This window comes from Nematocida minor, assembly GCF_024244105.1.
Source record: "Nematocida minor strain JUm1510 chromosome Unknown 7925, whole genome shotgun sequence".
NCBI classification, from domain to species: Eukaryota; Fungi; Microsporidia; genus Nematocida; species Nematocida minor.
The window spans coordinates 274,165-288,061 of NW_026250402.1; the positions used below are offsets into that span (position 1 = coordinate 274,165).

Below are 13,897 nucleotides of genomic sequence, written 5' to 3' on the forward strand. Positions count from 1 at the left end.
CCCAGATACTTCCTCCTCTGTGCACAAGCCGCAGCCCTAGGCGGCAGAATAAACACGCTCTGTGTCTTAATTTCCAGAGCGCAGAAGAGTAGCAAGAAAAACTAAGAAATGTTTATTTATGGCTGCAGCCTCTTTGGATCTCTCGGGAACATCGAGCACTTGTGGATGTCTGTGCAGCCCGTTAGAAGCTTCACCACTCGCTCGAGTCCTATCCCGCAGCCCCCGTGTCTTGGGGCTCCGTACAAGAACGCGTCAACGTAGTCTTTTACGCCATCTATCGTCATGCCTTTTGCTAGCACTCTTTCTTTGAGGACCTCTGGCTGGCAAATGCGCTCTGCGCCCGAGATGATTTCCTCTCCCTTCAAAATGAAGTCGAAGGACTGGGTGTACGCGCTGTCTGATGGGAGCAGGCTTGTGTAAAAGGGTCTTGCACTCTCGGGGTACTCTATCATTGCAAATAGGTCAGAGTTGTACTTTTTCTTTATCTCTGCTCCCAGCATCTTTTCGTCTTCCGTTCCAATATCCTCGGTGTACGAGCACTCTCTTCCAATGGCTCGAAGGATGTCTATGCCCTCTTTAAATGTGATTATCACGGGCTCTTCCTGTATCACTGTTTCGTTGCTAGTGCCTGAAATGTCCTTTATGATATTTAGCTCTTCGGAGCTGTTCTCCTGCACTCCGTCTGCGACGTGCTTTATCATTTGGTATATGATCTTCACCAGGTCAACGTACGTCATTCCCTTCAGCTCCATTTCAATGTCAACGCCTGTGAACTCTGTCAGGTGTCTTCCAGTGTTTGAGTTCTCTGCTCGGAAGCACGGCCCGATTTCAAACACTCTCTCAAATCCCCCGATGATTGCCATCTGCTTGTACAGCTGCGGGGACTGGGCGAGTGTTGCAGGCTGGTTGAAGTATTTAACGGGAAAGACCTCAGAGCCTCCCTCTGATGAGCCTTTAAGGATCTTCGGTGTTTTTATTTCGATAAACTTGTTTTTCGCCAGATATTCTCTGAATAGCCCAAGGATCGCGGAGTACACGCGGAATATGCTCTGTGTTTCAGAGGACCGAAGGTCAATGTATCTCCAGTCAAGTCTCTTTGACTGGTTGACAACGGGAAGCAGGGGATCCTCTTCTCTTTCTTTGTGGGTCCATGCGAGGTCTTTCAGCTGGAACGGGAGCTCTTTGGACTCTGATACAACCTCTACTCTTTCAGCCTGGATCTCCATGTGTTTGACCAGACAGGAGAGCACAGGCGTTCGGGTGTTGACAAGCATGCCCCTTACGTTCACGTAGGACTCTGGGAAGTATTTGGCGCTCTCTTCGCCTCCAACGGTGCACACGCATTGGATGGTCCCAAGGCCCTGCCGTAGCACCATAAAAAGCTTCTTTTTTCCTGCAAGTCGGATACTTTTGATAAAGCCGTGCAGAGAGATAGGCTGCGGGCTCTCCAAAGGAGCCATCTTGCTTATTTCTGAAATGTTTTCAACTGAACTGTCTCTTTTGTTTTCCTCTTTCATCTTCTAAAATTTTGTTTTGTTAGAAATGAACAAGGAATACAATGGGTTTGTCTTCAAATCCAAAGAAAATGTGATACACCGCAAAGAAGCAGCTCCTTCTGTTGTGAATAAAGAAAAGAAGAAGACTGCGCCAAGAGCCAGGGCTGAGTCCCTTGGGTTTTCTTTCAAGGTGAAGGCTGAGGATGCACTCCCTGCGAAAGTGCGCACAGTCTCGGGCGCCAGAAAAACAAAAAAAGAGGCGGGCACCGCAGCGCCACAGAAAACAGGGAAAGTGCAGGAGAAGTTTGTATTTAAGTTTGGATCAGGCGGAAAGCCCGTGCAGGAGAAGAGTGCAGCAAAGAAAGAAACACCTGCTAAGCCTGTGGGGGATAATAAGCTGAAGAAAGCTCCCGTCACAAAAGCTGTAGGCTCTAGGCGCACAGCAAAGAAAGAGGACACTGCAGCAGACTCAGTGCTTCCAGAGGGTGCAGGAGAGAAGAGCAAAACAAGATTTGGCAAAGTTAATGTTAAAAACCCCGTTAAGAAAGCAGAACTGTGTGAAGAAACACTCTCTGGGGAGAAAGATGCAGTTGCAGAAGATATGGTAGTTGAAAAGCCTGTAGCTCCTAGAGCCAAGAGCACAAGAGAAAAGAGAAAGACAGAGAATACTTATAAGGATGACCCTGCAGCAGAAGAGTCTGCTAATGATAATGCTGGCGTGCACATGCCTCCATCTGTCATTAGGTCTGTAGACACTCGGCCAATAGAAGAGACAAAAGAGCTGCAGCCTACTGATCCAATGGAGAGCGCAGAGAGCAGAATGGAGATATCGCCTACTCGAAGAATATCCCCTATTAAAAAGCCACGACAGAGTCTTTCTATTCTTTCTGTGAAGTCAGCCAATGGGTCTCTGCTCGACAACATAACAACCACTCCTCTGGCACAGAGAAAGAGAATGACAATAGGGCCGTATGACTTTATGTCGCCTGTGAAGATACGCAGGCTTTCTCTTGATGTTTTTGATAGCAATAAGTGCTCGGTCTTTCAGACGCGCAGGGAGAGCCTGTTTGGATACGACCAGATATACGGGGGAGGCGTTTCGCCTGAAGACTTCTACAGACACTCCAACTTGTCGCAGCCTGCAAAGACGCGAACGAAGCAGATACTTTTGTGGATTGCAAAATACGTTGCAAATGGGCACATAAAGATAGAAGGCATTGCACAGGAGAAGGTCCAGGAGATATGCCAAATGTACATGAAAAGAATAAGCTCGCTTGTTTTGCCTGAGAAAGAGAAAAAGAAGGAGAGCTCTTCGCTTATAGTAGAGAATGCAAACGGGGTGATCCAGACCCTTCAAATGGAGGCCAGCAGATACAACAACGAAATAGAAAAATGGAAGGGCTTCTACAGCAGCCTTCTACACGCGTACACTCTCAATGTTCCTTTGTACATGCCAGAAGAAAACACGCGCAGGCTGTCTATCCACAGACAGAGCCTGAACGGGCTTGTTTCATTTGATGCTACAGTCATTGGAAGCTCTCCGCTGGACATTAAGCGCATTTTAGCGCGCAATTTGGAAGAGCTGCACAGCTCTCTCAACTCGTCCAGATACTTCATGTTTCTCTCCCTGGAGTACACCAAAAGAGTGTGCGGCTCTCTGCTCGAGGCCTCCCATCCGCTGGACAAGTCCAAGGCCAATGCTCTGCTGCATGTTCTTTGTAGAATCTCACAAAAGCCAAGATTATAATAAATATGTTCCTTATATTATGTGCATCCGCATTCATACTTCTCACACCTATTAGCAATAGTCTTCTAATGGATGCTAAGTGTTCTAGCTTTCTAAATATAGACCATAGTATAGCTGTATACTCACTCATTAAGCAGAATAGTATGCATTTTCAGGCTATAATTACTGCTTATCCTATTTATATCTGGCGTTTAATGTCTTAGTAATACTCTATATAAATATGTTTATTGAGGAAATAGAATGGCAGTCGCAGTATTCTTGTGCTATATTGATGCTGTACAAGGGAGGCTTTGTGCGGAGAAGAGCTACAGTGTCTATCTCCTCTGGGAGAGGGCTTGTCTGCACCACTGGACTTTGTCTTGGTAGAAATCGTTGAGTGACTTGGCGCATTTGGCATACTGGGAGCCTGCAGGGTTGTATGTGTAGCAGTTGTTGATTATCAGCTGCACGTCTGAGTCCATTTCTTCAAAGGTTTTGTACTGGTCTGCTTCTATTTTCCTCTGGATGGTTTGGAAGTCCATTGGGTGCTTTATCACAGTGTAGTAGTCCTGCACGTCTTCCATGTTGACAGGCTCCAAAAAAGGCCAGGATGTGTTGTGTCTCTTCAGCTCATAGCACAGATACAGAAGAAGCTCTTTCAAGCTTCCTTTGCACTCCAAAGACTTCTCTATTTTCTTTGTAAAGCCTGCCTCTAGCAGCCCTGGAATCTCTTCGACCTTCTTTGCGCTGTCTGGGAGCACGTACTCTTTGTGCATGCCGGGATATGCTTTTTTTGCAATTTTCTGCAGCTTTTCTCTTCTCTCTATCAGCATTTTGTATATGTCTTTGTACTCTACTTCCGGCAGAATCTTGCCCTGCATGAGAGTGCCGCCCTCGTAGTCTTTTATTCTGCCCTTCCAGTTTATGAATGTGATCTGTTTTGTAAACCCCTGCTTCTTGAAATATCCTATTGCGTAGTTGTCTGCGTACGTAAGCAGATAGATTGGGCCGCTAAACTCTTCTTTTTTCATCGCGGCTGTCTCTGCAAAATCAGAAGCAACTGTTTTCTTCAGCATGGACATCATGAACTCTCCGTATCCTCTGATTTGCGAGTCGCTGTTCACTGCACAGAAGACTATTTCAGCAAACGAGTCTTCGTAGAACAGGCGGTAGCATATTCCCCCAACGACTTTGTTTTCTTTTTTCTCAATTATTGCCATCGACCGGTGCTTCATGTCAAAGAGCAGCCGCGTGACATACTCTTTTGGCATGTTAGGCAGCTGCTTTTGGAATATATTCCGCAGATCCAGAAGTATCTGCATTGACGCGATGTAGTTTGCATCTTGTGTAGAGACCACTATGATCTCCAGGGCTCCGCTGCCAACCATGTCCATGAGGAAGCGGTTTCTCTCTATTTTCTGCTCTGCTTCTTTTGGTAGTGCAAACATGAGTAGATTTCTACAGAACAAGTAAATTTTATAATTTTTTACATTGTTGAGCCAGCTGCTGTTCAGCTGCTTGTACAAGAGAAAACTTGCTGCACTGCACATGCAATTCTATCTTAACCACCTTAATATTCTAGAAGTACTAGAGATGCATAGAGCTTTCTCTGCGAGAACACATATTCTTTTTTCACTGCAAAACTAGAGTATGCTGCCTTACTGCGATTAAATGCTCTTTTCATAGGAAAAGCTTACGTTTATACACTTTGGCTTGTATACACTTTTTTATTACTGAAAGAGAATTAAATAATAGAGTTAGACTGTTCTTTGGCTTCTTACAGTATATTTATTTATTTGTGTGGTATAATCCTCTAGACTTTTTTCTGCACTTAAAGCTTTCTCTCTATCTCTACTAGGAGGTTTCGTGACTCTTCTATACCTACTGAAGATGCGCTCCTGCTTGCCATTTCCAGTGCTTCTTTTGCGTATAGGTACGCCAGAGAGAGCTGGTGCTTGGAGAGGAAGTATCGCGCTAGATTGCACTCCATTTTGTAGAACTGTGCAGGCTTCAGATTCGACAGGTATCTGCTTGACTCGAGGAAGAGCTTCTCCGTTCTTCCATCTTCGATGTAGTTAGGCTTCTCGCTGTTTTTACTCATCTTTTTCAAAATCAGCGAGGTTTCTCCCGTGCTAGAGAGAGACTTTAGCGCGCAGTATCCCCTGAGAAACTCTTTCATTGGCGTGTTTGTCAGGCGCATCTTAGTGTATATGTACGTAAGCGCAATAGCCTCTCCTTGGTCGCACGTTTCCTCTCTTTTCCTGAGCATGTACGTGTAGAACTTGTGGAAGCTGTTGAGCTCTGCGTATATTTCTCTGTACGAAACTGGGCACTTGGGCACAATGTGTACGTTGTGGTCTGCGTCCTGGCACACATCTGCCACCATCTTATTGTCGATGTACCACAGATTTTCTGCAATAAACTCCATATTTACTTGCACAACACAAAATTTTACTATATGTTATCCAATTGGAAGTGCAGACAGACCATTACGGCAGCGCCTCTGGATTGCTACAAGTCCAGCAGCATATGCGCAGACACCCTTGTGCTAGGGCGCAACAAAGGATTTGTGGAGGTGTACAAAATAGGCCCGGGGCTGAAGAAGAAGATAGAGTACAAAAGCCACGCCCCGTGCTTTGACTATCTCAGAAGCACTGAAATAGCAGAGTCTGTGGACAGCATAGACATTGTGCCATCCGGAACCAAAGAGATTCTCGTGCTCAGCGGAAACCAGAAGAACATCAAGCTCTGGAACGTGCACTCCTCCTTCATCAGGGCAGACAGCATGCCGCACATTGTCGAGTGCTGCACAGACTCTTCTTTCTCGTGCGATAACCCAGAGGAGAAGCCTGTGGAGAACAGCAGCCCTTCGCAGAGAATCGAGAAGATCTTTGCATGCGAGTCGAAGAAAAAGACCCGAGTCAAGCTCGAAAAAGAGTACATGCCCGAGAATATTTATAACATCCACAGCCTCTCGGTCTCGCACACAGGGGAGAGCATCCTGATGTCCGACGAGCTGACAATCACTTTCCTCAACCACAGGCTAGAAAACCCGTGGGTGGCGCTGAATCTAAAGCCGTCAAAGAATGAAGAGCTGTCCAAAGTCATCACAACAGCTAGGTTTGTGCAAAACTCTAGCAGCATGTTTATATACGGGACAGCAGGGGGCACAATGCACCTGCACGACCTACGAGACTGCTCGCGTGGGGGGAATGTGCTGAGCATCAATGCCCCGAAGAGGAAGGATTTCTACAATGAGGTTGTGCAGCCCGTTGCAGACATCCAGTTCATCTCCGACAACATCATTGCAAGCAGAGACCTGCAGTATGTTGTTACCAATGACATCCGCTCTTCAAACTCGTTGCTGCAGGAGTACGATGTGTATCCTCTCGTGCGCAAGAATATAACCGAGCTCTACGACTCAGACGAGATATTCTCCAAGTTCAAAATGGCTGTGTCGGGAAACAAGGTGTACACGGGGTCTTTTAACACAGTGCTTGCTGAGATAGACACTGATACGAATGTGGTGTCTCAGGTCTTCTTGGAGGAGGATCTAGAGTCTGCGACCCGAATCATAGAGGGAATGAAAGTTTCTTGCATTTCCCTGAAGGACGACTGTCTCGTGGCTGCGTACAGCAATCAGTGCTACATATTCAGATCTACCACAGAGAGCGCATAGAGCCCTTATGAGCGGCGCCTATTAGGTCACTGTGTAAAAAGATACTTTTACAAAACACACTTACATAAATACAAGATACTAGTCTATTTTCTTTTATTATTCTGTTTTGTTCTCTGCTTATATCCATCTAAGGTACTTAATAAGGAGTATTGCAAACAGCACTAGGAATACGAGAATGATGGTTTTTCTTTTTTGGTTTACTTTTTCCTGTGCGCCTCTGAGCTCGTAGGATCCGCCGCGCAGGTTTGACTTTGTTTTTGTGAACAGCCCGTCGATCATTTCGACCTTTTCGCCCTGCAGTGATATGTGCATGGAGACTTCGGTGACCATCCGGCCTAGCTCGTTTATGTGCTGCTCGAGAGACTCAAACTCTCGCTTTCTTACACTGCTGATCTCCTCTCTTTGGATCTCGCGGTGCGCATAGCCTGACTCTTGGTGTGGGCTTCTTCCAGGGCCTCTGCTCTTTGCCTGCTCTTCCATCTGCATGAGCGCAGCTTTTCTCTGCTCGTTTTCCTTGTGTCTGCTGAGAATGCTTGTTAGCCGGAGCATCATTGCTGTGTGCTTTCTCTGCATGGCCTTTGCTATGCTTTGGCTGATCTCTGTTGAGATGTCCACTTCGGCGTGCTGCTCGGAAAGCGTTCCAAGAAAGCTCTCAACTTGGTCAATTAAGTCTTTGCATGGCGCTTTTTTTTGATTTACAGCGCTTTCCAGGGCGTTCAAGCTCTCTTCTATCGCTGCAATGGTAATAAGGGAGCTGTCTTCTGATGGGATGGGAGGCTTTTGTACAATGTTTGCAGCGCCAGCTAGCAGTAAAAATTCTTTTGTTCTGTCCATAAAAAGTTTGTATTCTCCTGCTGCATTTAAACACAAAGTATATTAAATGTGCACACCTGGTGCATACTCTTTGTAGGTCCTGTGCCGCTTGTTCCTTCTAACATCAAATCCTTCTGATTGAAATTCACCTCCTTCTTTCTGTGTGGCATATGCAGAGAGCATGCTTCTGCAATCTCGTGCTTCTGAGATGGCTCTCTGCAAAATTGTACTCTAGACGAGCATGGACTATAGAAACACACAGGGCATTATAAATAAAACGATAAACAAAGCAAATAGATGCGGAAGCAGTATTCGACATACGAAAAAATAGTTGAGTCGTACCTGGAGAGAAAGGACGGCGAGCGCATTGTTCTGGGCATGGGAAGCGGCAGAACAGCCACTAGGCTGCTTGATGCGTGTGCACACATTGGTAGAAACAGAGAGGGTGTTGTGTTTGCAGGCACCAGCACAGAAACTGAGATGGCTCTTCAGAGACACGGTGTTGCAACGGCAAGCATGCAAACCACAGAGCACATTGACCTGTACTTTGACGGGGCTGACTATGTTGATGCCAACGGCTGGATGATAAAAGGGTACGGCGGGGCAATTCTCCAGGAAAAAATCGCGATGTGCATATCCTCTCTTTGCGTAATCGTAGTTCCCTTTTCGAAATGCGTGCCAAGCTTTGCCAATCTCTATGTTCCTGTGGAAATAGTGAAGCCGTCTCTTTCCTTGTTCAAGAGCCACTTAGAAAAAAACAGATGTGCGTACAAGATAAGACACAGCGAGTCTAACGTGTATGTTACCTACCTAGGAAATATGATAATTGATGTCCTCTACCAAGAAAACCTTCTTGCGCTCCTTGATGTGCCTGGAGTAGTTGCACACGGCCTCATACCTCCTGATAAGAAAATAGAAATCGCTATTATTGAGAATCCTCTTTATTAACTATCAATCACAAGCGAATCTATGCCTTTTCTTCTCTTTATCAGGATGGTTCTGCCTGAAAGAGCAGCAGAAGGCATTGCCATACGAGTGTATGCATTGCATGCCACTACTATTATTATAGATGTGTAAGTTTCTGAGCATTTAAATTATCAACTTATAAACTGTGCATACAAACGAAGTTTCTTGAATAAATGTAAGGCCTAAATACTTTTATCAGCAAGCTTAAGAATGCATAAGTTAAATAAAATTTAAAATAATTTATTCTCAACACATAGTTATTGCTTCCAGTACTGCTTTATTATTATTTCACAGCCAAATTCTTTATTAAAGCAGAAAATAATACACACAGAGTATGTATATGCGAGACAAAAGATGAGTAAAGAAGTATGCTGCAGAAAACTTCTATTGGTTTAGTGGCTATACACAAGGATAAGGAGAGTATGCTCAGACTAGTGTTTAGTTAACCAGAGACAGAGGATATATGACAGAAAGTAAAAGCAGTTTGTGTGACCGTCATACAGGGGTATGCGCAAGTAAAGAGAAGTAACCTTTGAAGATGGGCTCAGAAAGAGAAGAAGATGGGTTTATCTCCACAAATACAGGTGTAAATAAAAATACGTTGGATTGGGGAATAAGTTTCTTTTATTAGCTGGACGGTTAAAAATATTTTTATGTTCTGTGAGTCATGTGAGAAGTATTTAAGCGTGTCTTCCCTACTGTGCAGCTTTTGCAACCGAAAGAACTCCCTTAAGCTCGATCCAAAGAAGTCGCAGAGCAAAGAGTATGCTGTGCAGAGCGTAAAAGAGAGACAGAAAGGTACAAAAATAAAAGAAGAGTGTCCAGAGTGCAAGTCGGAGTATTTATACTACTACACCATGCAGCTTCGATCTGCAGACGAAGGGCAGACTGTATTTTACGAGTGCGACTGTGGATACAAAGCAAAACTCAATACATAAAATAATAAAGCACAAAGTTTACTAAAAAATATATTTGCATGAGAGAGGACCATAGCGAAGGCAGAAAAACACATTACAAGCTGAGAGAGGAGGGAAAGAGCGAGAAAAACATGCTGTCTAGCGAGGCAAAAAGAAGAAGAGTTTCCGAGGAGAGAGAAATGCCAGAAAAAGAATCAAGCAGCTTGCACAGATCAAGAGAATACGAAAGGAAAGAGAAGAGTAGCAGAGAAGAAGAGTATGATAGCCTAGATAAAATACTAACAGATGGAGACACCGAAGAATCAGGTGAAAGCGAGGCTCTGGATGAAGAAAGAGAGTCCTCAAGCAAAGACGATTTTTTCTATTCAGATGATAAGCTAGGGATAGACTCTGCAAAGAGCGGGAGCGCAGCAGGAGCAGGACCGATGTATACGAATGGCGAAACAAACGAGCAGGACACGGATAGCGCAGACAATATCACTGAGTCGAGAGAAACACACATATACTACAACAAAGAAGAGTCTAACTCGAGCGAAGGAGAAGACATTATTGAGTACAGAGAGACAACACTTCCTGTGCGATCGGCAGAGCATAGTAGGAAGAGAGATGCAGCGGAAGAGGATGCTAAGAAAGCAAGAAAGATGGCCAACCAGGAAATAGGGGAGATGCACCAGATGGAAAAGCAGCAGTTTGTGGAGGATATGAAAGAGCAGGAAAAAAGAGTGGAAATGCGCGAGCGAGGATGGAAGGCAAACAGCAGGCCGCTGATCTGGAAATACGAAATAGAAGGCCATGAAGATGAGACGGAGCCCATAAATGAAGAAGCAGTGATAGAGAAGTTTAGAAATAACATAGAAAAAACGTATATAAAGCACCCTAAGAAGTACAGCACAGAGCAGTATTACAACAAGACGCACAGCAAAAAGAAGAAAAATCTAAACGAGACAGAGCTAAAAAGAATAAAGGATCGAATAGAAACAAACCGGCTGCTGGAAGTGCAGGCAAATCTGAGAAGACGAACTAAGGAGGAGCAGGGCATGCTAAACAAAACAAGAAACCTCCACGTAAAGCTGAAGGAGATAGGGCACCAAACAGAAGCATCGGAAATCTTTGCGCTTCTCACACAGGAGTATATTTTCCAGAAAAAAGACATAGTGCATTTTATGGGAGACTCGCTAAACAACTTGTCGTCTATACACAACAAAGTGGCAGAAAGCACAGACTATTTTCTTCGGTGTCTTGAGTTCATAGAGCAGAAAATAACGATTGAGTAGCTATGCAGAGGATGCAATGCAGAATGCTGCATTATTTCTTTGTGCTAAAGAAGGAGATTTTGTGTTTATTTTCGTGTATGTAAGAGAAGAGAATAGACTGAGAAAGTATAAGAAGTGCTCTGTGGGAAATGTGTGTGTGATGATGGTATAAACACATACTGTAGATGGTTTTGTTTTCTGAGCATATTTAAGTATTGGTTGAAAAGTAACTTTGTAGTTTTTAAAACAAATTGTCTAATGTTGCTGAGGGATATATACAATAATTTTAATAAATTTTATCTTGGGTTTTATTTTAGTGGCAACATAAAATAATAATCAAAACTTTGATTTAAAATACAGATAGAATGACGAATGACAGAAATTAGTTGATAAGTGAAGTATAAATATTTTAATTTTACTTTTGATAAGAAATGAGTGCGCTTACCCGAACAATACTAAGCATAATACTAATAATCACAGTACAAGAGAGCAATGAAGCAGCAAATCCTCAGCTTTGCAACTTAAATGCAGAAAATAGCCAACCTCCGCTGCATGGAAATCAAGATGAAATTGTATCTTTTATTTACGAGGCTAACGAGAAGAATAATAAGAAGCTAAATGACACCTCATTTAATGAAAATCAAAACGAGCACACATTAATTGACCCGATAGTAAGCATTTTCTTTGATGCGCTGCTTATTGAAAGTCAGTTCGATAATGTCTTAATGAACAGCTCTTTAGATACTTTCAGTGGAGTTATTCTACTGAAGAACAAGGAAGATTCAGACTCTAAAGAAAATGAAATGCTCTTTAAACACAACAATATTTCAAATGAATGTAAACCATGCTATATCACATGTAAAGTCTTTCCAGACTATTGCTATAGTAAAAATCCGCTAAAAAGAAGCTGTATACTACTAGTGAATTTTAACTTAAAAGAAGAAAAAGAATTTCATAAGGAGGCCTTAATGTACATGGCAATGTATCCTCATCCCAATACTAAGTTTTTTGGATGGTACAGACCTCTTGTTGTAACTACAGAGAAAAATGCAATGGGTGAAGAAATAATTGTTATTAAATACATAATGAATGATAATAGTAAGTCTATAGCCAAAATGGGTTTTATAAAAAACAATATTCTTCCTTATCAGCTTATCTACACTGTTGGAGGAGGATGTCTTCCCATGTCTTATGTAAATGCGAATAGATTTACATGGCTTCCTATTCACTACACACCAGAAAATAAATATGCACTCTCCAACCTCATAAGGAGCCATCAAATGAAAGCACTAAAATCATCAAGAAAATTGTATGTTGCGTCAATAATAAGAAATGGAAATGGAATGCACTTCATAAATGAGATTGATGCAGCTAGTGTGCACTCTTATTATAATCGCATCTACAACATTCTTACGCATAGTGATAACAAAAGCATCGTTATAAGCATAAAATTATCTGATGAGTCATTCAGAATGGTCTTACTAAGCTATATCTATCTTGAAAAATTTATTGCAAATTCCTGGTTCGATCATCTGCAGAAATACAAGCCAGTTCCTTTAGTAACAAATAGAAATTATAGCAATGAGAATGATGAAAAAATAAAGTGCACTGGGATTTTATTTATGAAATCTTCTAGGTTAGAAAATCAGGGGGAAATAACAGTGGATCTCAACATGCTAGAAGAAAGTTTAGATCTATATAGAAACACTCTACTAATCTGGAAGGACACTTTCAATGAGAACATCGCATGGATAAGATTTAATAAAAATCTCATGACAGAAAACATGATATCTCATATAGAGAGAAAATACTATGCTAGCGAGCTAGAGCTGATCCAATGCAAGAATCTATTTAAGATAGATGAAAGAATGTACTATGAGAATATAATTTTAATCTCGTATAACATAAAGGAATTCAGTTTTAAGGACCTTTTAGGCTCAATATTCTCTGATACTGGATGTGAATAAAACAACTTAAGGTTATCTTTCTGTATAAGGCATACTTATCATTATTATTGCAAAATATTATGAAACTTATACTTACACTATGCCATTTGTTCTTAGCATCTAGTAACTATTGCTGCTCTTTTCTATATATGGCCACTGGCTACGAGCTATAGCCAATTATAGCTCAATAAATATTTTATTTTAAGCATAAAACATAGTAAACAGCACTTTTATTAATAAATTCAAGCTGGCCTTTGTTTATACTCCATCAAACAAGTAAAGTACTATACACTGCATTCTCTTTCTTTGGGTTCTGATATGGTCGGCTCCTTTAGCATGTTATCAAAGTTTTTAGTGTATTCTTTTTTATACTTATTTTTTAGATAATCCATCTTCTTTCTTATATTTTCATAAAATTCTTTATTCTCTTCTGAGTTTTTATCTACGAATTCATTTATCATTTCTTCTGCCATAAAATTTATTGTATTAATTATATCAAGCATATTGTTAAGTATTCTCTCACGAATCTCGTACTTATATTCTGATTTTACTAATTCATAATTCTCTGAGTTTCTTACTAGTTTAATAAACAATTTTTTTTCTGAAACTTCTCTAAATTTTTCGGATATATGCACTAGTACACTATCCATTACACTGCCGATTTCTTCCCGAAAAGAATTGTTACTATCTTTCATAAGATCTTTAAGTAAATTATCATGCATAGACATCAGATCGAATTTTTCCAGCAGTTGCTCTAGACTTTTGATGAATTTTATTTTTAGCGCATGCATTTCTTTATTCTTTTCAGATGCATTCATGCTCTGCTGAGTATCATGTGCTAGTGAAAGAGACGGATTCTCTACACTGTCTACCTTTTTGTCGCTTGATCCTGCTATTGCACTCTCTTCTAGCGGCGGTGTGCTGCTTGCTCTTACTGCTGCCAGTAGTATACTTACTATCAGTATTATCTTCATATACACTTTCATTCCCATCTAAGTGAAAACAACTTTCATTTGTTTTTATACTTTTTGAATTATCAAGATGATCTGCATTCTTGCTATTAGTTGACAACTAGAGAAAAAGTTCCTGAAAATGAGAATA

General features: G+C 41.9%; 11 protein-coding genes across 11 annotated transcripts; 6 read left to right on the plus strand and 5 right to left on the minus strand.

Moving 5' to 3' along the window:
* Positions 1-116: 116 nt before the first annotated feature.
* Positions 117-1,517, minus strand: NEMIN01_0209 (aspartyl-tRNA synthetase; the record flags this gene model as incomplete). Its single annotated transcript, XM_051476151.1, has 1 exon — positions 117-1,517. One exon carries the CDS (start codon positions 1,515-1,517, stop codon positions 117-119), a length of 1,401 nt encoding a protein of 466 aa, XP_051332111.1.
* A 25-nt stretch (positions 1,518-1,542) lies between these two features.
* On the plus strand, positions 1,543-3,243 carry NEMIN01_0210 (uncharacterized protein; the record flags this gene model as incomplete). Its single annotated transcript, XM_051476152.1, has 1 exon — positions 1,543-3,243. One exon carries the CDS (start codon positions 1,543-1,545, stop codon positions 3,241-3,243), a length of 1,701 nt encoding a protein of 566 aa, XP_051332112.1.
* Positions 3,244-3,557: 314 nt separating this feature from the next.
* NEMIN01_0211 (histone acetyltransferase) lies at positions 3,558-4,670 on the minus strand (the record flags this gene model as incomplete). Its single annotated transcript, XM_051476153.1, has 1 exon — positions 3,558-4,670. One exon carries the CDS (start codon positions 4,668-4,670, stop codon positions 3,558-3,560), a length of 1,113 nt encoding a protein of 370 aa, XP_051332113.1.
* A 383-nt stretch (positions 4,671-5,053) lies between these two features.
* On the minus strand, positions 5,054-5,650 carry NEMIN01_0212 (uncharacterized protein; the record flags this gene model as incomplete). The annotated part of the gene is made up of 1 exon (XM_051476154.1): positions 5,054-5,650. The coding sequence occupies one exon, from the start codon at positions 5,648-5,650 to the stop codon at positions 5,054-5,056; it is 597 nt and encodes a 198-aa protein (XP_051332114.1).
* A 30-nt stretch (positions 5,651-5,680) lies between these two features.
* NEMIN01_0213 (serine/threonine-protein phosphatase 2A regulatory subunit B) lies at positions 5,681-6,901 on the plus strand (the record flags this gene model as incomplete). Its single annotated transcript, XM_051476155.1, has 1 exon — positions 5,681-6,901. The coding sequence occupies one exon, from the start codon at positions 5,681-5,683 to the stop codon at positions 6,899-6,901; it is 1,221 nt and encodes a 406-aa protein (XP_051332115.1).
* Positions 6,902-7,018: 117 nt separating this feature from the next.
* Positions 7,019-7,735, minus strand: NEMIN01_0214 (uncharacterized protein; the record flags this gene model as incomplete). The annotated part of the gene is made up of 1 exon (XM_051476156.1): positions 7,019-7,735. The coding sequence occupies one exon, from the start codon at positions 7,733-7,735 to the stop codon at positions 7,019-7,021; it is 717 nt and encodes a 238-aa protein (XP_051332116.1).
* Positions 7,736-8,011: 276 nt separating this feature from the next.
* Positions 8,012-8,662, plus strand: NEMIN01_0215 (ribose 5-phosphate isomerase A; the record flags this gene model as incomplete). Its single annotated transcript, XM_051476157.1, has 1 exon — positions 8,012-8,662. The coding sequence occupies one exon, from the start codon at positions 8,012-8,014 to the stop codon at positions 8,660-8,662; it is 651 nt and encodes a 216-aa protein (XP_051332117.1).
* Positions 8,663-9,333: 671 nt separating this feature from the next.
* Positions 9,334-9,618, plus strand: NEMIN01_0013 (DNA-directed RNA polymerase I subunit RPA12; the record flags this gene model as incomplete). The annotated part of the gene is made up of 1 exon (XM_051475955.1): positions 9,334-9,618. The coding sequence occupies one exon, from the start codon at positions 9,334-9,336 to the stop codon at positions 9,616-9,618; it is 285 nt and encodes a 94-aa protein (XP_051331915.1).
* Positions 9,619-9,656: 38 nt separating this feature from the next.
* Positions 9,657-10,871, plus strand: NEMIN01_0216 (uncharacterized protein; the record flags this gene model as incomplete). Its single annotated transcript, XM_051476158.1, has 1 exon — positions 9,657-10,871. One exon carries the CDS (start codon positions 9,657-9,659, stop codon positions 10,869-10,871), a length of 1,215 nt encoding a protein of 404 aa, XP_051332118.1.
* Positions 10,872-11,281: 410 nt separating this feature from the next.
* On the plus strand, positions 11,282-12,817 carry NEMIN01_0217 (uncharacterized protein; the record flags this gene model as incomplete). Its single annotated transcript, XM_051476159.1, has 1 exon — positions 11,282-12,817. One exon carries the CDS (start codon positions 11,282-11,284, stop codon positions 12,815-12,817), a length of 1,536 nt encoding a protein of 511 aa, XP_051332119.1.
* A 263-nt stretch (positions 12,818-13,080) lies between these two features.
* NEMIN01_0218 (uncharacterized protein) lies at positions 13,081-13,788 on the minus strand (the record flags this gene model as incomplete). The annotated part of the gene is made up of 1 exon (XM_051476160.1): positions 13,081-13,788. The coding sequence occupies one exon, from the start codon at positions 13,786-13,788 to the stop codon at positions 13,081-13,083; it is 708 nt and encodes a 235-aa protein (XP_051332120.1).
* Positions 13,789-13,897: the final 109 nt, after the last annotated feature.